This window comes from Onychomys torridus, chromosome 7 (assembly GCF_903995425.1).
Source record: "Onychomys torridus chromosome 7, mOncTor1.1, whole genome shotgun sequence".
Lineage (NCBI taxonomy): Eukaryota > Metazoa > Chordata > Mammalia > Rodentia > Cricetidae > Onychomys > Onychomys torridus.
In genome coordinates, this window is record NC_050449.1 from 38860744 (window position 1) to 38884945 (window position 24202).

The 24202-nt window shown below is 51.3% G+C and overlaps 1 protein-coding gene across 2 annotated transcripts in view; it reads left to right on the forward strand.

Annotated features, from left to right (window-relative positions):
* Positions 1–238: 238 nt before the first annotated feature.
* The window catches only part of Dscaml1 (DS cell adhesion molecule like 1), a 334350-nt gene continuing 310386 nt past the window's right edge, over positions 239–24202 (forward strand). The window contains exons 1-3 of one of the 2 annotated variants that reach the window (XM_036192440.1): positions 239–423; positions 16912–17229; positions 20166–20312. In XM_036192440.1, the coding sequence (XP_036048333.1) occupies positions 378–423; positions 16912–17229; positions 20166–20312 (511 nt within the window). In that variant the 5' untranslated portion in view covers positions 239–377. The remainder of the gene's footprint in view (positions 424–16911; positions 17230–20165; positions 20313–24202) is intronic. The other variant, XM_036192441.1, reaches the window with a different exon arrangement.

Below are 24202 nucleotides of genomic sequence, written 5' to 3' on the forward strand. Positions count from 1 at the left end.
TATAGGCTCAAAACCCGTGGGTGACAGGGACCCCTCTCCTCTCTTGGCCAGAGAAGCAAGATCGAGATGGTCAGGCCAGGGTCCCCACCTCTGTCCCTGAGCTTGTGGGTCTAAGGGACCCCCGAGCTGGGGCTGGAGTGGCGTTCACCACCCGGGGTGTCGCGGGGGGGCGGAGAGAGCGGCCGCCTAGCCCAGCCCCGCGGATGACAGGAGCCGGGGAGCCGAGGAGGGAGGAGCCGCCGCCGTGCGCTGGGCTGAGGAGCAGAGAGAGCGGGGCGCCGAGTGCGGGCGGCTGGGAGCGCGCTGAGCGGGGGAGAGGCGCTGCCGCACGGCCGGCCACAGGACCACCTCCCCGGAGAATAGGGCCTCTTTATGGCATGTGGCTGGTAACTTTCCTCCTGCTCCTGGACTCTTTACACAAAGGTGAGACCCGCGCTGCCGGCGGCTGGGCGGTGGAGGCGGCGGGGCCGGGATGCGCGCGGCTGGAGGCGAGGTGCGGTGCCCGGTGGGCTCCAGGTGCCCGGGTGCAGGACCCACTCGGGTGTATGGCGCTGGGTGGGCGCGAGGGGTGGGGCGGCTCGGCGAGAAGGGTAGGGTGAGAGTCAGCTTGGGACCGTTTGCCAGCCCCCCTACGTCTGCCGTTTAGGGGCGCGCCCGTGGGGGGCGGTGGCCGAGGAACCCCTGGTTTCCCTGTCCCAGGCTGGCCGCAGTTTTGCCCTGACCCCCTCCCCCAGCCCCTTGCCCGCTCTCGCGGGTTGCTGGAGCTGGGACCCCGGGGTGCCCTGCGAGCCAGGTGGTCCTCGGACCAAGACTTCACCCGGGGGCCCTCCGTAATTGGGTCCTCGGACCTAGGGAGGCTCACTCCTGCTGTAGCTTCGTGCGCCCCTTGACCGCCCTCGACCCCCGCCCTGGCGCAAATGCCTGCGCACCGCATGGCGCTTATCCGCGCCTGGCTGGGTGCAGGGCTGGGAGAGCTGGGGGTCCCGAGAGGTGGGGGTTTCCTCGGACAGCAAGTTTGTTCTTCAGATCCGAGGGTCGCCCTCACCTATATCCCACCCCCACACCCCAGGCGCTAGCCCGGGCTTCTCTGAGTCTCCCTGGCCACCTAAGGCAGTCTGCCCCAAGGTGCGAGACTCTTCGCTCCAGCGCTTGGCCTGCTGGACTAGGGGGACAAGTGTTCAGACTGGGGGGCGTGTCCCTTTCCTCGGAGAGAAGAGGTTGCTAGGGGTGGGTCCAGGTGTCCGGCATGTCCAGACCAGCTCCTGGGGCGCCGCGCACCTGATCTAAGAGGTAGCCGGGACTGAGGGGTTAGCCAGAGGTAGGCATTTCTGATCATCACCAACCTGGATACCAAATCGGGACCTGGCCAGCGCGGGCAGTTGAGCTTCTAGGTTGTGGCAGAGGACGTGCCCCCGGGCGCGCAGATGGCGGGAGGGAGGAGAGGCGGCCGAACTCCGCGCCCTTGCGCTGTAGAGCACAGACGCTCCTCGGCTTTACCTGCTCAACCCTCTAACTTTTCTCCTTCGCGCCGGAGGGCAGCTTCTCCTTCCGCCTCCTTTGCCTGGGTTGGCCTGGCCCAACAATAATTCTTGCCCCCTAGGAGATGGAGGAAGGGCAATCAAGAGCCCGGGACGGGTCTAGTCCTTTGCCGAAGCCGAGTTTGCAGCCTGCCAGAACCCAAAGCAATGTCCAGTAGGTTGGGGGAGGAGGCTAACCCTTATTTGTGGATATGGCCAGGTCAGAGTCTGCTGGGATTTTACCCAGAAGATCCGAGTGCTGGGCAATGGGTGGCCTTAGATGGTGAGCAAAGTAATAGACTTTCTCAGGCCCAGTGGGGGCCACTGGGTAACAACATTGCTGGTCTAGGTTGTTTAACTCCTTGACCCCTGAACTGACCCCTTCATCTCACCTTCGGTAACAAGCTTGCCTCCTGCCCCCACCGCACACCCCAGTTTTCTTTCCTGGGGCTCTTCCTGCTTCCCTCCACCCCGACGACGGGCTGGTTTGGCTCACAGCTTTAATTACGTTAATATTAAATATACATAAGGTGAGGAGCAGCTTTCTCTCTGCTCTCGCTCGCTCCCACCGCCATCCCTTTTCCATTTTGTCAGGCAAGCAACCCAGGCAAGCTGCGGCCACACTCTACTGCTTTGTCCCTCACCTTGCCCCAGGAATAGCCCATTTCTTAGCAACGGAGACCCCTTCACAAATACCTGCAGGACACTGCCCTCCCCCATCCAGGAGCTCTGCATTAATAAATGAAGCCCAAGTTATTTGATAGGGAAGGAGCAGATAGGGGCGGGGGTGGAGAAAGGCCCACAAGGCCACAGGGCAACAGCTGGAGGGGATGAACCCTCTCCTACTCTAGCAGGAAGTTGCCACTTAACAGTAGGTCTTGTGGGTAGACAAGAGTTACCAGGTATGGCGGCCCTGAGTGGTCTTTGGGTCTGCGGATCCCTGGGCTCCCCTGCCATTCAGAGTACCAGCATCTGGGTTGGGCGCCAGGCAGCCTTGCCAGACGGGCCTATCTTTTCCTTGGTGCCTTAATTGGGTCTTAGGTGCCAGGCTGATCCCCAGGGGCCTGTTCTGCTTGGGGTGGCATGGTAGGTGGGTGGTGGAGGCGGCTGGGGGAAGATGTAATGTGGGGAAAGCAGGAGAGGCGGGGCGTGGTTTATTTCTCTCCCGTTGCCAGTCACCCCCGCGGCACCAAGGAAAATGTAAATGCGAATGTTCCAGCCTGTTACAGAAAACAATATCCTCTTGCAATAATTTGTACGTCCATCTGTGAGGAGCGGGAGGCGGCAGGCAGAGAGAAGAAAACAGGGGGAGATGGAGCGTCCTCTGGATGGAATTAAGCAGTTATTGAATGTTTTAAGCTTCTGTTATTTCCATTCCTCTCAAAATACCTTTTTTTTTTTTTTGAAGCCTGAGCTCAGCCCGTCTCCCCAGAACTAAACGGGGAAGGTGTTTTAATAATCGGTTATCGAGTCTCCAATAACTGCCTTATTATTGCCAAAACAAATCCAGGTCTGGGCAGCCAGATGAACCCCAGCGAGGCTCTCTCTGTTGTTACATCCAACGTGCCAGCATCTGGGTTGCCCGAATTTGCATTTTTACTGTGTAAAAGAACAAGCTTCCTCGGCACTAAAATTCCTGTTTTCTAAAAGCCAAAATAATGGGTTGCATTGATTTTTTCATTTCCCACCCCAACCTCTCGGATGGGGACTCAGGGTTCCTCTCTCTGGAGAAGACCAAATTAAAAGCCTTTGTCAGGCCATTAAGAAAATCTCTAGCATTCTGTTCAGCGTCTAATTAAGAAGGGGGGGTTGCTGGGGGGCATGTTTCTAAAAATCTCAAAGTAGCAAGTACAACTTAGGGAGGTAGGTGAAGGACTAGTCTGGGAGAGATTGGGTGGCCAGAGGGACCCCGGCTGCTGGGATAACATGAAGGAGAAAGCAATTGCCATGATGCCCAGCAAACCTTTCTGATGCCTCATTTTCCTGGGCATCAAAGCCAGCTGCCTTGAAATATTTTTGCCGCAGAACGAGGAGCTCAATTAGAAAGCAAAAGCTAATAAGCGGTCGACGCAAAGGCAGTGCCGGCCGAAGTTGAACAGGTGCTGGGCACTGGCCAGGGTGGCTGTTTTTCTTTCAAAGAGGGAGGAGGTGGGCACACAGACAGTCAGGTTTGGCCTGGCGATGGCATGCTCAAGAAGCAGGCAGGCTAGGGGGTTCCCAAACACAGGGTGAAGGTCTGCTTAGAGAGCATCACAAGCATGGAGCCTTCGGCAAGGTAAGGACCACAAGAGCCCTTACCTCCTCCACCTCTTTAGGGAGTCCATCCTTGTGATTTGTTTGGTTCCCTGTCTTGGCTGGTGAAATACGACTCTATTTGTTTGGAGAGCTCTATCAGGGTGTTCAGGCCTGAGGCTGAAGGTTCTCTCCTCCCCTATGTTCTTGGAGGGGACAATTTAAAGTAGTAACAAGGGAGGATCTCCGCATTTCCTGAAGTGCTTTCCTAGCCCCTAACCTAGTACATTGATTGGAACCTGAGTACCAAGAATAGGGTGAGCTGCAGGCAGCAGAGATGGCAGGAGGCCAGGAACCGGAGAGCAGGCTCTGGATTTGCATATAATTTGCATGTTCATTTGCATGCTCACCTAGCCAGGCCAAGAGCCTAGTCCTGTGAGGAGCATCCTAATGCCAGCTTCAGTAGGAGCTAAGCAGTAGCTCGCTCCTTGTATGGAATAGGAGTGGACAGGAATAGGAGAGGAATGGCCTGGTAACTTCCACACCGTTTCCAAGTTTATGTCTATACACGCTTAGAGCTAACAGAGCAAGTCCCGCAGCTCTTACCTTCTGTACCCAAGATAGATAGTGGTACTGGGTGATTAGGATAGGATGGGCAGCAATGGTCTGAGAAAGCCTGAGGCAGAGCAAATGTGAGGTGTGGGTCATTCCTCTGGTGCCTCAGGATTCCAGTTATGGGAGCCTAGGAGCAACATTAGCCTTCTGGGAATGGAACATTTGAATGGAGGGGGCTGGGTGCTTCAGGTTGTGCATAGGAGTGAAGAATCATCGGTGGATAGGATGGGGGTATTAGATAAGGCATGGTGCTCTCTCATCCTCCAGTTAGGCAATATTCAGCTTTGGGAAGGGTGGTGGCCTCTGAGGGAGGAAGCCAGAGCCTGCTGCTTCTTCTACCACAGTTAAGGCAGTTGGTGCCTGTGGAAGGAAGTTCCACTGGGGCCAGTGGGAAGGCAGGTGGGCTGTGTAGAGTGTGGAGTGATGCTTGAAAGGCAGACACTTAGGAGAGCTGTGTGATTACTCTTGGGAAGCCAGCTGGGACATCTGTGCTGGGAGCGTGGCCTAGGGATGGCCTTGTCTGTTTTTCTAGGGCCCTAAGCAAATGTCACCCAGGCAGGTGCATCTCTGAGGCCTTCTGGAATGTGCTTCTGCCTGCTTGCTGGTCCAGAAGGGTCCTAGTCTACTAGAGTTCAGAGAGTGCATGCTTCAAAGGGTGTTATGTGGAGCTCTGAGAGGGCAGGTGGTGTCTTGGCGGATGGGTGGGAATAGGAGGGCAGGGTCAATAGACTGAGCTTTGCCTCTTCCTGTCTAATGCCTTCAACCCCTGCTCTTGTTGTTTCACACATTGTTGCGGCTGTGTGTGTGTGCATCGGAGGAAGACTGGGTTGGCTTCTATGGTAGAACCTTGGAGCCCAATCTACCCCTTTGTGCACATCCGAGCTCTGCATTTACCAGGCATACGACTTGGGGGGCGGGATCTCTGAGCCTCCTTTCCTCTGTCTGAGACTAAGGAAGATAAAGCACATACCGTAGCCAGAACAGAGCTGGTGCTCAATAAACATTAGGCCCCTTCTACTCCTACACTGCCCCCACCTTCAAACTCCTGCCTTGACCCCAAAATAGATTTGGAAATCCTGTCTCTCCTGAGCAGTTGTATTAGCCAGCCACATTTCCAGCAAGGCCAACCGTCTTAGTCCTTATGACACTAAGAAAGACCAAGTGATGGCCAGGACAGGGGACAGGAGTTCCTTCATCTGTCATGTCACAGGGTAGCCTTTAGGTTTCTGCTTTAGCAAGAGAGCTGCAGCCAGGCGGACACCTGGGTGTCCTTGGGGAGTCCAGCACCGCCCTTTGCCCCATTCATCATGGCTAGTGGCAGTAGTGGAAATGGAGAGGGCGTAGACTCTGAGTTCTAGCATTTGAAGGAAGCCAGGACTGGTTTCTTATGAACTACAGTGAAGGCTGAGGCCGCTCAGCGCGTCCTTACCACGCTTGGTGTAGAAAAAGCAAGGAGGAGCACAGATTTCATTCAGTGTGGAGTGTGTACAAGAGCTCCTCATAGGGTGAGCCTTCCAAATGTCTCTGGATGTGTCTCTCCCTGCTGGGGTAAGCCTCTCTGTTGTCTAGGTAATCTGACGTTGAGAGCATACCCCATGACCTTTGGTGTCCCTGATCATTCCTCTCTCTATGACCCAATCTGCTGTATAGAAAGAACATAGAACCCAGAGATCAAGGGTTGTCCATTGCAGCTTGTAGCCTTTGGGCTCTGTGCTCTGTGAATGAGGGGAGGGGTTGCTGTAGGCACATCAGCCCATGTGCCCTGTTGGACAGATGTTTGTCCAGGGCTGCTGTGGCGTGAGCAGCATTAGCCTTAGGCATCACCCATACCACTCCAGCTGCTACTCTTCTCGTCTGTTCAGCACCCCTAGCACCCTCCCCAAGCCCTTGCTCTACATGAAGCTTGCTCTGACAGTTTCCAAGGTCACCATCTTCATTAAGAACAGTTATTCAAATGCTAGTTGCATATTCATTAAGCTGATTTTTCTAAAGAGATGTGTGTGTGCGCGAGCACACTCATACACACATGCGTGGTTAGAGAGAACTTTCTCTGTGGACCTAGAAAACAGGCTTGGTTTGTCTATCACAGGCAAGTTGAGGTGCTTTTATTCTGTGATCTGTAAAATGGGTAGAGTGGCCAGTGCCCTAGCTACCTCACAGGCAGGTATTACTGCCTGTATGCAAGAGTAGGGACATAAAATCAAATACTGTGTGACGGTGCTTTGTACACAGAAGGAGACAACATATAAACACACACGCATTTGAGAAAACACAGCAAAGCAGTTCTTGCCCTATAAATATTATGCTAATTTTAATGTATAATTACTATCGTTTCATCATAGGTAATGGCAAAGATCTGACGAAAAGACAGCTGTTTGCACCCGTCTCTCTCCATGCCCCCGCCCCTCCCCCACCTATGGAGAATTTCCCTAGTTTTATTTTCTGTCATTGTGGAGACAGCTCGTGAGTACAGCCAGGCCTGCAGCGGCCATCCCCCTGCAGTTCCCCCAGCATCCCCATGTATGGGTGGTGGAAGGACGCCACTTCATCTCCCCTGCCCTCCTCCTAGATGCTTAGATATGCTTTGAGTCTTTAACTAATGCCCCCAGGGATGACTGTCCCTATAGAGAATCCAGTCTTTTCTAAGAGTCCCACTGTGGTGATGTCATTGAAGGCTAAATTACAAGGGTCCTGGATACCCTGGTTCTCGTGTGGCCTGCCTGGAACCAAGGTGGGTGGGGGGTTGGAAGTCAGCCGTGGAAGTAGGAGAAGAATCCAGGTAAGGGGCATGACTCGTGATCTCTCCAAGTTGGAAGGTACCTTGAAGGATATGGAATGCATCTCCCAGCGAGACTTGACCCCTCTGCAGCTACTCTATCTGGGTTCCTTCCTCTTCCCAGTATCAGGGACCATTTCTCTGAAGGATGTTGTTTCCTGGTTCTGTGGCTCTGTGTATTTTAGAGCCCGTCCTTAGACCCAGCCCAGTCCTGTCATGATCTTGTACATTCCATTCTCATCTTGGCTCCATCTTTGGACCATGGATCGAGACAAAAGCCTCTTATAAAGGGACCTCCTTCCCATCTGGGATCGCTCCTGTAGCTGTAGAGCCTCCCTAGTCCCTCTGCTGCTTCATCAGGTGACATCATCCATTTCATGATGCTCCGGTGTACCTGACAGAGGGAACCTCGGAGCCAGCACTCACCCCAGTCTAGGCACTGGCTAGCTGTGTCCTTGGGGTAAGTGACTCCACTTCTCTAGGCTTTGTGAATGGGAGAGATTGGAGAAAATAATCCCTTAAATCCCTCAAGTGTTAACAATCTAAATGTGGGGTTCTCTAGGGACAACTGTGCTGTCTGAGCTGACTCCCTAGAAAGAACTTTCTGGCCATGAGAGGCCTGCCTCTGACAGGCCTTGTCTAGAAAGGGCTGGAAGATTAAAGAGTCTGTCCAACTGTCAGCTGTTACTCATAACTCCTCCTGGAGCCGATGGTACAGGGGCCTTGGAGGCTGAAGGATAGCCGCATCCTCACTGGATCTCAAAGCTCTCTACTTGCTGACTAGGGGAACCATGTTTGTGTTGGGAATACTAAAAAGACCAAAACCAAATTCATGACTGTTTCTGATGGGAATGAGGACGCCCCTGAACAGCCATTCTCAATGAGCTTTGAAAAAGTGGTCATCCTAATGACTGGAGTAGCGGCTTTCCGGCATTGGGGTGAGAGAGAAACGGAACATCCGGTTCTGAAGATGGCTCCAAGCAGCGCAGAATTGCCTTGTTCCAGAGTGCTGCCCTCTGTCAGACACGCCTCTGTAATGTGCACACCCTTGGAGACAGTCTGCGTATAATCTAGTCTGTCGTGTGGCTGTGGGGCTCAAGGTGGGTGTCAATTTGAGACACAACTACATATGAGAAAGAGGGTAACATCAGGAACCATTCTAACTACCCGTAAAGTGGGGTCTTTTCAAAAATGGAGTTTTGAGCAATGGCTGCATTAAAGGCTTGGCATAAGAATTAAGTGAGTCATGTTGCAAGAAAAGGGCTCTTCATTCGTGGTTGCCTGGCACCAAAGAGATGCTGAAAAGCTTCAGTGGCCGTGGCAGTGTGAGGAGTGTGGCAACCCAGGGGTTCCTGCCTAGTTTTCTTATTTCGTTTTTGATTTTGTCAACTTGACATAAGCCAGTTACTTGGGAAGAAGGAACCTCACCTGAGAAAGTGCCGCCATCAAATTGGCCTGTAGAGCATTTTAAAAAAATAATGATGGATGTGGGAGGGCCCAGGTCACTGTGGGCAGTGTCATTCTGGACAGGACATACTGGCTTGGATTTTAAAAAAAAAATCAAGCTGAGCAAGCCAGGGGAATCAAACTAGTAAGCAGCATTCCTCTGTGTTCTCTGCTTCAGTTCTGGGTGCCCCGATGTGCCTCCATGATGGATCTTAACCTGCAAGCCACGTAAACCCTGTTTCCCCCCAGTTATCGCAGGTCATGGTGTTCTCACACAGTAATAGAAAGCAGATCAGTCAACAGGTGTGCCCAGATAGCAGACAAGCCAAGGGCAGGAGGCAGGAGACTTGGTCCCTGTGGCTTCATCTCACCCAAGGACAACACAAAGTCATGTTACCTGGGAAGCACTATGGTGCCATCTGGGAGACTCACCCACTCCTCCCCAGAGCCCAGCCTCACACTATCTCCAAGTGCAAATGAACCACAAAAGGGTTTTCTGGTGTCTAGCTGGTCCTCTGGGGTTTGGGACATACTGGTGGCTGAACAGAGGCCCTGTGATTGCTCCCCATCTGGGCCCAGTTTCCCCAGCTGGGGCATGAGAACAGTCAGAGTGACACTTCCATCATCTGTCTGTCCTACCTGTAAACCTTTGTATGCAAATGCATAGATGTAATCAACCTTGCAAAATAATCTGCAAAACCTGGCCAGCCCTCCTACCTAAGGGGCTCCATGGGAGGCTGTAGGGGGTGGGGACATCAGGGGAAGTAGACAGCATGGGGACTGCTGTTGCCATGCTTCTTCATTGATCATGTGACTCTTCCTGGGTTAACTCCATTGCCAAGCTCAGTTAATACACATGGTGGGAAGGCTTGTCAGCATGCCCACAAGAACTGTGTTGCTGGGATGGGAAACACAAAGTCCAGTACGGTACATCTGCTTTCCTACCTATTGCTACTGAGTGTAGACAGAGGACACTAACTTCTAAAATAGCATTTCTGGCCTGTGACGGGCACAGGATGGCTGTTGTCTAAGGCACTGCATCTTTAACAAATTTCCAGGTAATTCTTGTACATATTCATGTTCGTACACCACTTTTTTAAGTTACTCTGATTATGGCCGTCATCCTGGGTGCTCAGTAAATATTTATTGCATAAGGACTCGTTTACCCCACAAGTACTTTCTCCTTGTCTCCTATGACAATAATACTCATAACAACAGCCCCAAATACTTGAGAGGTGCCAGACACTTTTATTCTCCAAAAACTGTCATCGAGGTAGATACTGTCACCTTAGTTTTACAGAGACTAAGGCACAGAGAGGTGGGGTTGTCTTGCCTGGGGTTGCACACATTGCTTATAACTGGTAAAGCAGGGATTCGAACCCAGGGAGTGTGGCACTGGAACTAAGGCTCTTACCCCTTGTGCCCAGGGGATGGAGTGGTCACTGAGAAGGCCACTGTCCTCAGGAATTCACAGTCCTGCATAGTAAAAGGGTCCTCCAACCCCTTTGGTCCTTCCTCTCTTCTGGTCCTCGTTCCTCTGAAGACTCAGCACCCTCTGTACCCACGCATGCGAGGCCTGGGAAAGTACTCTTTAGAACTGAGTGGGGTGTTTCAGGTGCCCAGTGCTCCGGCAGACACTCCCCCATGCAAAGCCCAGTGAATGAAAGGAGTAAACATGGCAAAGGAAGAGGACTAAATGACTCATTGTCCCCTGTGGAGGCAGCGAGGTGTTAATGTGCCGGTCCCCTCTGGTTGTCACTTCTGATGATCAGTGATGATGACGTGGGGTAATTCAGTGTGCGCCCCAGAGGAATGCTAGCAGGTGCCTTACACTGCAGCCAGACACCTCCCCACCCGACTCCAGGCAGGTGGGTGGGAGACCACTGGTCGCTACGGGCGACACCCGTGTCAGGTTTCCTTTGCCTAGCTAATCCCCCATGTGATGCCCAGACAAGCCAAGGGTGAGCCAGTTGGTAGATAGGAGGGATATGCAGGTTCTAGCTGTGACCCTGGGGGCAGCCAGATGCCTGTGGGCGATTTCTGGTTTAAAAATATTACCGTACTATTTCTACACTTCTAATCTCCTAGCGATTTGGAGCCTGTTTTATGAAACACAGCGTCCGGGTGGTGCTCGGTGTTACATGGGTAGAGAAGATTAAATGGGTTTAAGGCTGGACGTCTGTCACATGACAGCCGGGCACATAACTTGCATTTTCTATTAAAAATCCATTTCCCCCTTTGACCAGAAGCAGCTTTGCTGTTGATCTGAATGTCTCTCTCTTTATTTATGAAGGATTCCCCCGCCTTCCCTTGCTCTCTGTAAATTTGCTTGGTTCTGTCTGCAGAGAGAAGAGAGAGCTAGAGGGGATGACAGAGATTTAAGGAGAAGGCTGTGTCTGCTGTTGTGGGACCACCTTTCTAACTGGGGTTAGTTTAGAGGGAAAGGTCCCAGACTAGGAACTCAGTCCTGTGAGGAAAACGCTCGGCTGGGCAGCCAAGTGCTCTAATCCCTCAGCTGGACCCTGGGTCCGTCTCTTCCCTCCCTCCTCCCCCTCCACTCCTCCCTCTCTCTCTCCATCCCTGCCTTCCTCTTTATTATCCTCCTCCTCCTCTCTCCTCTTCCTTTTTCTTTTTCACTTCTTTCTCTTCCCTCCCTCCCTCCCTCCCTCCTTTCTTCCTACTCTTTCCTCTCTTCTTTTTCTCTTTTTAATTCCCCTTTCTTTCTTCCCTTCCTCCTCCTCTCCCTCTCTGCCTTCTTTTCTTTCTCCTCCTTTCCTTCTGTCCCTCCTTCCTGCCTTCTCCCCACCCTTCCCTTCCTTATTCTAGACCTGTCTACCTATCCACCTACGTACACACTTGTTTATTTACCTATCTACCTACTCCCCAATCCACCCGCTGCCTTCCTACTATATATCTCTATGCCCCTTATTTCTTTCTCTTTGTTGAGGCATCCACTCTTTGTTGAGACATCCACTGGTCTTGAGCTCCCGGCCTCAAGCCATCCTCCTACCTCAGCCTCCTGAGAAGTTGGGAATCCCCGTGTGCACCATTTGTGGCTTGCTGCTGCCTTCCCCCCTGCCCGTATGATCTTGCAGAAGTTACTGGCCCGCTCCAAACCTCCTCTTTTTCACTAGCAGGACCTCACCTCTCATGTCTATGCACAGATTAAATAAGGTCACAGAAGCACCTAACCACCCTGTGCCCAGTGCCCAGTGCGTAGTCCCACCTCCACCCACGAAGTGTTGGTCCCCTTTTTGAGACCTGGTGCCATCAGCCATGCCCGTGAGTCTTCAGAGAGATGTCCAGCCCTGAAAGTTGTGTCTTGGGTCTACTTGAATGAGAGCAGTCGCCGTTGTGAGGAGGCACTCAGACAGCCTGCTTGGTGCCTTTCCCAGTTTGGAGACATCACCCACGCCCTACACCTTGCAGCCTCTTCTCTCCAGCCCTTCAATCCTCCAGCTTGGGGTCTCCACAGTTCCCCCCAATACCCACAACTCACTGCCAGTCTTTACTGTGGTCATGAAGGTATCTCGGGGAAGCCTTCTGGGCCAGCCTCCTACTCCATCCACCTTCCAGCTCAGAGGAGGCCAGTCTGTGGAGTAACTGCAGCACCCTGGCTTTAATCTGCAAGCTTTACTTAGCGTAGCTCCTTCCCAAACTTGGCTCTGTGCTGAGGCTTAGCGCCTCTCTGTGTCTCCATTTAGGAGATCTGAAAAGCAGCCCACTTCTCCTTTGCATTTTGATGCTCCCACCTTCCCTGGAATACTCCGGGACACTCAGCTGGTGCTTTGTGTGTGTTTCCTGGAGTGATAAAGACCAGAGTCAAGGAGGACCTGGGGAGGGGCTGAGAAGGAGAAGGAGTCAGCTAAGAGGAAACGGGTTTGAATTCTGGAGAGCTGCAGGCAGAGCTGTGTCCTGATCATTTTAGGTAGCCTGGAACCTCCAGGACAGTTGGGACCTCCCACCCACACATCCTCATTAGAGGAGTTGAGGGTTTTGCCCTCCATTAGGCTCAGAAGCCCCACGAGGCAACTTCTCCTGCTCCACCACACCCTGCTTCTTTTGGATATGAGTACAGTGTGGCCCAGAAAGGCTAAGCCACTTACATAAAGTCACACAGCAGGTGATGAGAGCCTCCAGAAGACAGACAGTTCTGTCAGACTGTATCCAAGACTCTGTAGGGCCCCATTTCCTTGCTCCTTTGCAACATCACTGCTCTGTAGATCTCAACAGGAGCTGGAGCAGGAGATGAAGTCCTGAACAGGCCACACTAGACTCTCTGGGGTCAGACTGGGACCCAGGATACCTGCTACTTCCCTTCTGAACCATTGCCTCCACATCTATTCACCGGCTGATTTGCCCAGATTTTTCATTCTTCATGTGACAAGAAATCTAGATACCTGCTTGGCCGTGCCTCAGTTTCCCTCTCACAGATCTGTTTACCCCCTTCCGTTGGCAGACAGGGTGAGGCTAAATTAATGTTTATTTAAGGGCTTCTGCATTTTGAGGTGACAGGTGCCTTGTGAAGGTAAAATATGAACCCAACCTAAGTGCAAAATGCTATTGTTTTACACCTGAGGGTGATGTTTCATGATGGCAATGCACTGTCAGAACCGTAAGCAGAAATGAATGGTGTGTCTAATCCTCCCCAGCTCCCCCACACTCTGAAGACAGCAGCTTGCATCCTGGAGTGGGAGAAATATGAGGCTACTCGTCTTTTGCTATAAATCTGCTGTTTCATCAGCCCTGACAGGTGGCTGGACAATCCCAGTCAATTCATCAATTAAATCTACCCATTTGTAGTTGCTGGGAACCTTGTGTCCTTGGCTCTGGGAAGAGCCAAGGCCTTCAAGTGCAGGAGGGCTGCTGTCATTGTGGTTGATGCCCCTGGTGGGAGCAGGACCGGCCTGTGAAAGGACTGTTCTCAGAGGCAAGGAGAGGGGAAGGGATTGCTAGTGGAGGAGAGAGGAACGTGCATTTGGGTGTGGCTGGGGTACAGTGAGGGGAGGCAAGGCTTCCAAGCCTGGAAAGCCAGGTTTCTGTGGTTTGATTCATCTTCAGCTTGATGATTCAGCAGAGCAAGTAGGTCTTTCTTCTGCTTCTGGTGACAGTGAGGCTCCTGTTCTGACTCTGGCCATGTTGTGTAAATTTAGGTAAGTCAGTTAGCTTCTCAGTCTTAATTTCTTTATCTGTAAAATGGAAATAATAATAATAATAATAATAATAATAATAATAATAATAATAATAACAATTCACTTTAGCAAGTTAAGATGAAGGTCAATAGCTACCTACTACTGATAGAAATATAATGACCCTAGTGAGCCTGGCCAAAGTGTAGCTCACAGCTGACAGTGAAGCCAATGACTGTTATCATTATTGGGTAGCTCTTGTCAACACCAAGGGCTCTGCCCAACTTCAGTCTCTTCCTCAGACCTTTACAATAAGGATTTGGGGGCTTCTCTGATGAAGTGAACACTTCCTAGATTCCTTTCTGTCTGAGAACTTTCTCAGTTTCCCTATATTTATTTGTCAGGCACAGTGGGGAATCATTCCACATCTTGGTGTAGTTTTGCTCCTCAGAGTCATGAAACTGACATGGTAGGTGTAGCTAAGTAATCAGGTAAGCTCAGGAAGTACCCACAGACCCAGAGGGATGTCCCTGATCACTAAAGCTAAGCTAAGGACTGCTGGCATGTCCAGAGTCTACTAGGAGCTGCTGCCAGGAGAGGTAGAGGGAGGGAGAGAAGGAGGTAGAGAGCTAGGGAGGAGGGAGGGAGAGAGGGGTCAGTGTGTCCTGGTTGTGTTTAAGGAAGCCCCTCTTTTCATTGCATTGATCATACTACAGCCACACATTGTTGCCTATTAAGAAAGCAATGCTGGGTCAAATTGCCTGGGTGGGCATCCCAGAGATCCCGCTTACTGGTTGGTTGAGTCTTGAGAAAGACAAGGAAGCATCTCAATCTCCTCCTTTGTAGATCAGGCTGATAATGGTCACCCAGGCCTAGGCCACTGGGAGGTTGCCATGAGGCCATAAACGTGACAATGCCAATTATTTGTTGAAGGCATCTTGGTCAGGAAGGCCTCTCAGAAGGTGAGCATGGGACCCTACTCCTGGGCATCCTGAGAAGTCTCACTGAGCCTCTGCTTAACTTGTAAAATGGCCTGATCTTGTGATCATGCCAGCCACAGAGAACAGGCCTGCTACAAGAGCTTCTGAGGGTCTCCCTGAGCAGACACACTCAACCATGGACTATTACAGGGAGGCAGTGTGAGGAGATTACCAAGCAATGCTGCCTCCCCCCAGAGCCTTTCAGCTGCCGAGGGTCCAGGGCCTGGTGGGGACAGCAAATGCATTTTCTGCTAAGAGGATGCCCCTGACACTGCAGCCAGGAGCCCATGGATGTTTTTTTTTTCCAGCACAGCTGCTAATGGCTTCATCACGGCTTTTTATGAGATGATGTGAATTGCTCTGGCCAATGAGGCTTAATGGCCTTCCTCAACGACCTGCCTGGTATATTCTCCCTAGAGGCTCTGCTCCGAGTTAAGGCAAGAATATTAATACAGTCCGGATGTGGGCTCTCCCCCTCCCCATAAAGTTGTGGAAATTGAGGTCAAGTTGGGTCCCCCACAATGTTCTTTAAACAAGCAGCAGCCCGTTGCTTACTCTTTCATCTCTGGTAGAGAGGGACTGGCTTCCCACAGGAGACTAGGGGGCCAGGTTCTCTCCTCCATTGGGTTGGCCTTCTTAAAGGGGAAGGCCCCGGAGTAGGGAGGGAGGCTCAGACACTGCCCTTCCTGCCAGGAGTTCCTGAGAATGTTTCTCTATGGGACTGGGGTTTGGAAGAGCATCAGGGAGGGAAGGGGTCTTCCCAGGCTTGTCCACCCTGCTTACTGTCCAGTTAAGAAGGGAAGGCACCAGTGATGGATGAGCAGGCGCTGCTGCAAGCAGTCAAGACCAAGGCTGGGCCTCTTGTTCCAGATCCCGAAGGTCATCTGGAAAATGCACTGATGACCTTAGGGACCCAAAGATAGCCCTCATGGACTCCCACTGCCTTCCATCTCCCAGGCTAGCACCCCACTTCCTCCACCTGTTCTTCTCCGGCCGTGATTGTGAGGTCCTTTCCCTGTGACCTGCAGCCTAGGAAGAGCACAGGACCCCACTTAGCAAGGCCTCCAAACTTCAGCTCTGCAACCACCCTGTGCTCTTGGGCAATCCACGGAGTATCTTATCTATGTGGTCATGTTCTGGTTAGAATTTTCTTTTCAACTTGACACAAGTTAGAGTCATTAGGGAGAGTGAGCCTCAGTTGAGAACTGCCCCCACCAGACTGGCCTGTGGGCAAACCTGCAAGGCATTTCTTGAATAACTATTGATGTGGGAGGGCCCAGCTCCCTGTAGGTGTTCCCACCCCTGGGCTGGTGGTCCTGAGTTCCAAGAAAGCAGGCTGAGCAAGCCACAGAGTGCAAGCCAGTAAGCAGCATTCTTCCATGGCCTCTGCTTTAGTTCTGCCTCCAGGTTCCTGCCTTGACTTCCCCTGATGATGGACTACAGCCTGTAAGCCCAACAACCCTCTTCCTTCCCAGGTTGCTTTTGGTCATGTGCTTTTATCAAAGCCATGGAAACTCTAATCAATATAGGCGATGAAAAGAGAGGTGTGGGGCTGGAGAAATGGTTCAATGGTTTAAAAATACTTGTTCTTTCCAAGGATCCAGGTTCAGTACCTAGAACCTACATGGTGACTCTAGTACCAGGAGATCTGAGGCCCCTCTGACCTCTGTGAATACCACACATGCATGTGGTACACATATACACACATATAGGCAAAAAAAAAAAAAACCCTCGTATACATAAAATGAAATAAAAACATTTTAAAATGAGAAAGAGAGAGGAAAGGAGTGGGGAGGAGAGAAGCCACCTCCCTTTGGAGCTGCACAAGTGAGTTAAAGAAATGGCTGGGAGCCAGGCTGCAAATACTAGGTGCTAAGAAGGAAGGATCTAGGTATCTCAGTGTCTCTCCTGCTACGTGCATTGCCACAGAGGCGATGACTTTGTACCCTTCATGCACCAGGGTTTGCGGCAGCCTGGTTCAACAAATGAGACTTTTGACTTTTGTCATTCCTGTACCAACTAACCAAGAGACATCTACAAGGCAGGAAGTGTCCTTTCTCTTCTTTGCCATGGCCTGGTAAATAATTGGTCCTCAGTGAGTGCTTATTGACCGGCTGGCTCTTGAAGGCTGGATGAATCAGTGCCAGTCTGCAAGGCTTCCATGAACGTTTCTCCAGCAGACCCTAACCGAAGCTCTCTCCTTGCCTCCCCTACAGCCCGCCCTGAGGATGTTGGCACCAGCCTCTACTTTGTAAATGACTCCCTGCAGCAGGTAACCTTCTCCAGCTCTGTGGGTGTGGTGGTGCCCTGCCCGGCCGCGGGCTCCCCCAGCGCGGCTCTCCGATGGTACCTGGCTACGGGGGACGACATCTACGATGTGCCGCATATCCGGCACGTGCATGCCAACGGGACTCTGCAGCTCTACCCCTTCTCCCCCTCCGCCTTCAATAGCTTTATACATGACAATGACTATTTCTGCACTGCGGAGAATGCAGCCGGCAAGATCCGGAGCCCTAACATTCGCATCAAAGCAGGTGAGGGACCAGACACCTGCACCTTGATGGGGGCTTCCTGTGAGGCCTGAACACAGAATGGGGCAGGCAGGCTGGCAATGTGAGGGTATGTATGTGGTGTGTGTGAGAGAGCTTAGAAGAAACGTTTACTTGGGGACAGCTTGGTTATCTACTGGGGTGCCTGGTGAGTATCTACCGCACACAGCACCGCCCGTGAGTTAAGTGAGACAGTGCTTGCCACTGAAATGGGAAACCATTGCCTGAGCTACATTTTCTAAAGCCTCCTGTGCTGGCTGGTGTCAACTTGACACAAGCTAGAGTCATCAGAGAGGAAGGGGCCTCAGTTGAGATCCAGCTGTAAGGCATTTTCTTAATTAGTGATCAATGGGGGAGGGCCCAGCCCTTGGTGGGTGGTGCCATACCTGGGCTGGTGGTCCTGGGTTCTATAAGAAAGCAGACTGAGCAAGCGACGAGGAACAAGCCAGTAAGCAGCACCCCTCCATGGCCTCTGCATCAGCTCCTGCCTCCAGGATCCTGCCCTGTTGGAGTCACTGTCCTGACTTCCTTCAGTGATGAACAGCAGTGTGGAAGTGGAAGCCAAATAAACCCTTTCCTCCCCAATTTCTTTTCGGTCATGGTGTTTTGTTGTGGGACTAGAAACCCTGACTTAAGACAACTCCTTTTCCTGAACTATGTCAAGAAAAGTGAACGTAGTCGTATGTAACTGAAGCCATTTCCATAAGGTTCGACTAATTCCCAGCACAGAACTACACCCAGAACACTTCGGAAAGTCTCGCTCTTTCTATCTGTGGTCTCTGTTCTCCTCAGGACAGCCACTCTCAGGACTTGGAATAATTGGGATGTTTTGCCTTGTCTGTGCTTTACAGAAATGGAGGCTCACATTCTGCCTTTTCTAGAGTCTTCAGCTCACTGTTCTCACAGAATTTATCCTCACTGTTTTGTGCGTGGTGGAAGGTCACTCATTATCATCAATGTATAGTATTTCACCATGTAACTAGGCCGCACGCTGTTTGTCCATCCCGCTGTTGATGGGCATTTGAGTGCTGCACAGCTCAGGGAACTGTCATTTAAGTACGATTCATGATGAAAAACCTTAGCAGTGAAAGACCTGAATCTCCAAAGAGTCTGTGGAGGCAGAGAAGCAGGGGTGATCTCTACAGGTCAGGGCTGGAAATGAGTGAGTGGCTTTGATCAGCTCTTTTTAACTAGGACATCACAACATACTATACTTCTGATACAGATAGGAAGTGCCTCAGATAGCAGGAAGGCACCCAAGTGTGGATAGTGGTTTTCTTACAAGGGAATGTGGGTGCAAGATGAGCCTATCATGTAGCTCCAGGGTGCCATCTGTCCTGCAGCTATGCTGGCCAGGCCCTGGTGGGCAAGCCTAGTGACAGGCCCTTCAGGATGAGCTCCTGGACTCCAACCTCCTACCACAAGCTGCTCTCACAAGGCTGCAAGTGTCTAGGCCCAGAGCTGTGGGGGAATGAGGGGTGAGCCCTGACACCCATGCCCTAGGTGGCCTGGGGTCAACTGTTAACCATTCCCCTTGAGGCAAGGGCTCTTTCCTACGATCCCGCATGTGTCTCTTCTGCATTGTTTGACCCTCCCACCCCCAATACAACCCCAAATATCGAACTGGAAGCCTTGAAGCCTGGATTTAAGTCCAGTTCTAGCCTCCATAGCCAGGATCTCTGGGAAAGGCCGACATGTTACCAGTTACACTCTCGTCCTTGAGTTAGAATCGGTCTTCACAGTAAGTCTACACAAGGTTTCTTACTGATGATGAGGCCAAGTCAAAGAACCATTTCCCACATGCCTGGCTTTTTCTGTGCTGCTCCACAGATGAAGAAATTGAGGCTCAAAGGTTAACTCACCTGCATCCAGCATCCCCATGCTGCTCAGAGGAGGAGCAGGGCCTGCCTGTCTGATAAGCTTATGTCCACCTCAGCTGCCTCCCCAGGACCCCCAGGGTTAGCACACAACACAACTTGCCCTTGACCTCCACTACTCCAGCATCTTCAGGGGTCAGCTCCCTCGGGCTCCTTTGTGAGACTGGATGGAGGCAATGCTGCCAGACCCATAGGAGGCTGGACCAGAGCCTGAGGGCCAGCCTCTCCCCTCTCTCCTTCCTTCCCTCCCCTCCCCTCCCCTCCTTTCCTCTTGCCTGGAGAAGAGGAAAGATGAAGGCCTAGGGAGGGCCAGGTCCACTGGAAACACAACCAATTAAAGAGGCTCTTGACAACGCCAGAGAGGCTGCAGGTGCACTGCTTGTGGGGAGGATGCCAGGGCCCTAGGTGTCGCCCTGGCAACCGTGGCAAGGAGGGTAAAAGGGCATGTTGCCCAGGTGTCTGCTGGGGACAAGGTCAGTAGGCAGTGGGAGCTCTGGACTGTCAAGCTCTGCTTGTCAGAGAAGGGGGTATAAGGAAGAAGTGAGCCCCTGGCCAAGGCCAGCTGAGGAAGACAGGGGGCAGGCAGAGCTCTTCAGCCCACTCTTAAGGTAGGGTCAGCCCACCTGCAGGATGTGACACATGAGTGGCTGCAGGCGACACCGTGTGAAAAATGAGCACAAGGCTGGGAGCAGGCAGGAGTGGACTCTAGAGGGACAAGATGGTCCTAAAACAGGACCAAAGTTGGAATAGGACAGAAGCAACAAGAGGCTGGAGGGCAGTAGGGATGTGGGGACTGTTTCTGTGTCTGAGACAACCCCTGTTTCAACTATTCTCTTCTACTGCCCAGTGGGTACCACCAATCCCGCAAAGTGCTCAGTATCTGAACTACATGTCCCAGAATGCATTGGAATAGCCCCACTTTGTTGTTAGCTCATATAATCTGGGTTTTATGTTGGCAAATGATGGTTACTGTGCTGAACCCACTTGCTGCCCCCTTTCCCCACCACCATGATCTTGTGACACTCTTCTTTCCATCTCCCACAGTTTTCAGGGAACCCTACACCGTCCGGGTGGAGGATCAAAGGTCAATGCGTGGCAACGTGGCCGTCTTCAAGTGCCTCATCCCCTCTTCAGTGCAGGAATATGTTAGTGTCGTGTCCTGGGAGAAAGACACAGTCTCCATCACTCCAGGTAAGGAATTATGGGTGGCGGCTGCCAGAGCTGCCCAGGTGGTGGATGGTGCCTGAATTGGTGTATGAACTGAACAAGACCGTGACGACCGCTTTAGGGGCTGATCTGTTACTGCTCTATGGAGTTTTGGCAAATGAGCGTCTTTGGTGTCCATCTGATCATCTTGTGTGGGATGGTAAAGTCTATGTGCTGAGCTCAGCCTGTGCTATCTACAGTGGTCCCACAGACACAGGGTGGGGCTGCCGTTGATCACGGGGGGCTCCTCTTGAACTTGCCCTGATTTATGAGAGCCTTCGGTAATGTCACCTGTGAAGGGGGGTAGGAGTGACGGGGTACATTGTGTACTCTGTGTGTAACTAGGGTAACGAGGCTGGATATTTGGGGAACCAGGCCGAAGCGTGCACACAGGACTCCCATGAGTTGGCTGGAATGTCCTAAGACTCCTCAGTGACTGACATCGGAAATACAGCAATACTGTGTTGTAGTTAGTCTTGGAAACCTCGTTGGTTCATTTTCACCTGGGAAGGATTTTCCCTCCAACAGTAAACAGGTCTTGGAAACTCACGAAAGGACCTCTTAAATCTTTATTCAACCTTCAAGGCTCCAATTTAAAAACAAAAACAAAAACAAACCCACTCCACCCCCACCCCTTCCTCCCCTACACCACGTGAGCCCATTTTTCTTCTTCTTTGAATGGCTGTCTTTAGAACTCTGGTCTTCCTTGTAAAGTGGAGCATCCTGACCAGCCCTCTTCAAGCAGCCTGTTGGCACCAAGTTATCTGAAATGACCCTCTGTCTTCAGAGTTAGCTGAGGATGACGAGCCTCGATAGGAACCTGTTATAGAGCAGGATTCTTCATCTTGCTGAGCTCCCTACATCCTGAGACGTGAGCAGCACCTCTGAAAGAGCAGTGTCAGGTCAACTGAATCCAAATCATCCAGGAGCTGGCCTGGGTCTCAGCACTGACCAGAGCTCTTTGGATGGTTCTAGGGTACAGCCAGGTGGGACCTATGCTCACACATTTGTAGCTAGCATGGCAGGTGCTTTGAAAAAAAAAGACATAAACATGTGCCGTGTTCTCACTACCCCCTTTTCTCAGTTCCAAGCAGATGGCCAGGCCAAAAGATCTTTAAGTACCAGACAGGTTAGCAGCCTGGTGAGAGCAAGGTGAACTCAACCCTACCTACAGGTGCCTTCTCTCCTTTGTGTGAAACTGTAAGTTAATGGAGCTATCTAGAAGGAGAGAGAGAGAGAGAGAGAGAGAGAGAGAGAGAGAGAGAGAGAGAGAGAGAGAGAGAACCTATAGAAAAAGTACTTGGATCTCCTAGGAGCATCCAGGGGAGCCCTACAAGGCTGGGACTCAGGTCCCAAATGAGACATGGCAAGCACAGCCCAAGATCTAAGAGCATCATTCAAGTAGGGAGTACAGGCTGGTGGATGCTGGCACATCCCGGAGGAAGCCTCAGAAATGATGGATAGCAGAGTTCCTGTATTTCTAGCAAAGTAAGGTTTTAGACATTTAAAGACCTTAAGGAAATGTAGTATTTCTTACACACTTGGGTTTATGGATGAAGCATTATGTCCATTAAAATAATAATTATGTTATGAAAACTTTTTGAGTGCTTGCTATTTTCCTGGCACTGGGCTAAGACACCTTCATACATCATATTTCAGCCTCACAGAAAGCCCAGAAGAGTGTTTTCCCCTTTCCACTTGCAGAAGAGAAAACTTAGGCTCAAAGAAAGAACTCAGTTTCTTCCAGATCACATGTCGATTACTCAGATGAGGCGTAAACCAAAGCAGGATTTTCCCCCAAGCTTGTGCTTCCCCTGCATGCACACAAATGTGCCCCGTTTCTCTGAGTAGCACGGAACTTTCAATGTGTGCTATAGGAAGTGAGAACTTTGGAGGAAAATACTCTGTGTTGGTTTTTAAAGGTGTGGTTTGGTGGAACCAAATGTAGGTAGTGATTATGAACCTAGAATCTGGGGCCAGACTGCCTGGGATGGAAGCTCACCCCATTGCTTAATAGCTGGGTGAGTTGCCTCCATTCATAGGGCTTCACTTCCTACAACTCTAGAATGGGTTTATAGGGTTGAAATACAAATATGCAATGTTCAGAATGTTGCCTGACATTCTGAGGATGTGCTGGGTTGTAGCTGCCATTGTTTAGATAGAAGCCAGTGTCCTTCATTATTTCCAATGGTTCCTGGTGTGGTGTGTGTATTTCTACTGTGCAGCTGACCTTGTATCTCAATCCCAGAGTGGGTTTCCTAGGAATGAGAGCAGTGTTGTTTTTATGCATGCATCCTCGACTCCTAACACATTGCCCTCTGAACTCACTACAGCAAGCGCTCACTCAGTGTCCAGTGAGGAAGGAATGGTTGCTTGAGAATTCTGAGAGATTCTGGCAGGCAATCTGGACAGATGGGGACATGACAACAAGCTGGTGCGTACTAGGTAGCCAGAGCAGAGCAGGTGGGGAGAGAAGGTTCACTAGTTTATGTGCCCAGGAACTGGAGGCGGCAAGCTCCCCCAGGCACCTCTTGTGGTTGGTGCTTCAGAGCTGGCTATCTTTGATGTCAGGACCAGGCTGGTAGCCCCAAATGGCATAATTACCAAGGAAGTAGCCTTGATACTAGTCTGCGGAACTGTGTTAAACTTTGGTAGACTGCCTTTCTTTCCTTTGGTCTTGGAGAATTTTCCTCTTCTGCCTAGCCTTCTAGCCCCAGCCATAATCATTCTAGATCCTTCTCTAGCTTATTTGTTAGACCCAGAGACAGTCTTCCCAATACATTGAGTCTAACTAATATGCCCCCTGGGGCAACCCAGGGGAACTAGAAACGGTGGGGCTTGGCTGCATCTGGTCTCTGTAGTTGAGGACCAGAGATTGGGGACATGTTCCACATAAGCTCTATTTCATACTTCCAATGTTCACATGTACTCAGTGTGCACACACTCTGCACATTTAGGTACGTGTTTTGTAGTAGCAGGATGCCTCTTCTTACCATGGAGAAGGCGATAATCTGGTCTGAAAGCAGAGGATGAATGCAGCAGTGTCAGCATCTGGAGCAGGGAACCTGGGTTAACTTTGATCTCTGCATCCATGGGGCTAGTCTCTAATGTTCTATACTTCAGGGCCAGCAGGAGCAGGTGCTGGAAAGCCAAAGGAAAACCAGGATGTCGGGGTGGACCAGTCGAGGTCTCAGAAAGCAGCCTCCTTGGGAAAAGCATGTTCCCTGGGAGGAAGGGCCTGTTGGCCACAGAATGAGAGCAAGGCCTCCTGTGCCTCTTTCTGAAGGAGGCTGGTATTTAAACAAGCTCTGGGAGTTGAGTATTTGCTCACAGGCTGCCCCTCCTGGCTAGCCATGCTGTCTTGGAGCTGTCCACCAAAGCCCTATCCAGCCTTTTGTTATGATTTCTCAGAGCTGGGAGAAGCTAGGGAGACAGCTCAGCCAACTATTGCTTCTGTCTCCACTTGCCTCCCAACCTCTCCTGCCTTCAGCTGTTTGCTGGGTTTCAATCTGGCCTCCTAAAAGTGTAAGTAAAATCTTGAACCTGCCAGACTCCAACCCAACATCCCTCCTAGAGTACCTATCATGAGGGGTGTGTGTGTGTGTGTGTGTGTGTGTGTGTGTGTGTGTGTGTGTGTGTGTGAAGAGGAGGTTGAAACCACCTCTTCAGAGTGGGCAGGATGGGTATAAGTGGACTAAGGGCAGTGTACAAACATAGATCAGAATTAAGGCCTTCAGTGAAGCCAAGATGTGGTTTAATTTCCCATCTGCATGATCACCATTACAATGCATGTTATTGGATATAAAGATAAATCCGGCCCTGTTCCTAATAGCTTTTAATTTCCACCAGACCTGATTATATCGATGCAGGCTCCT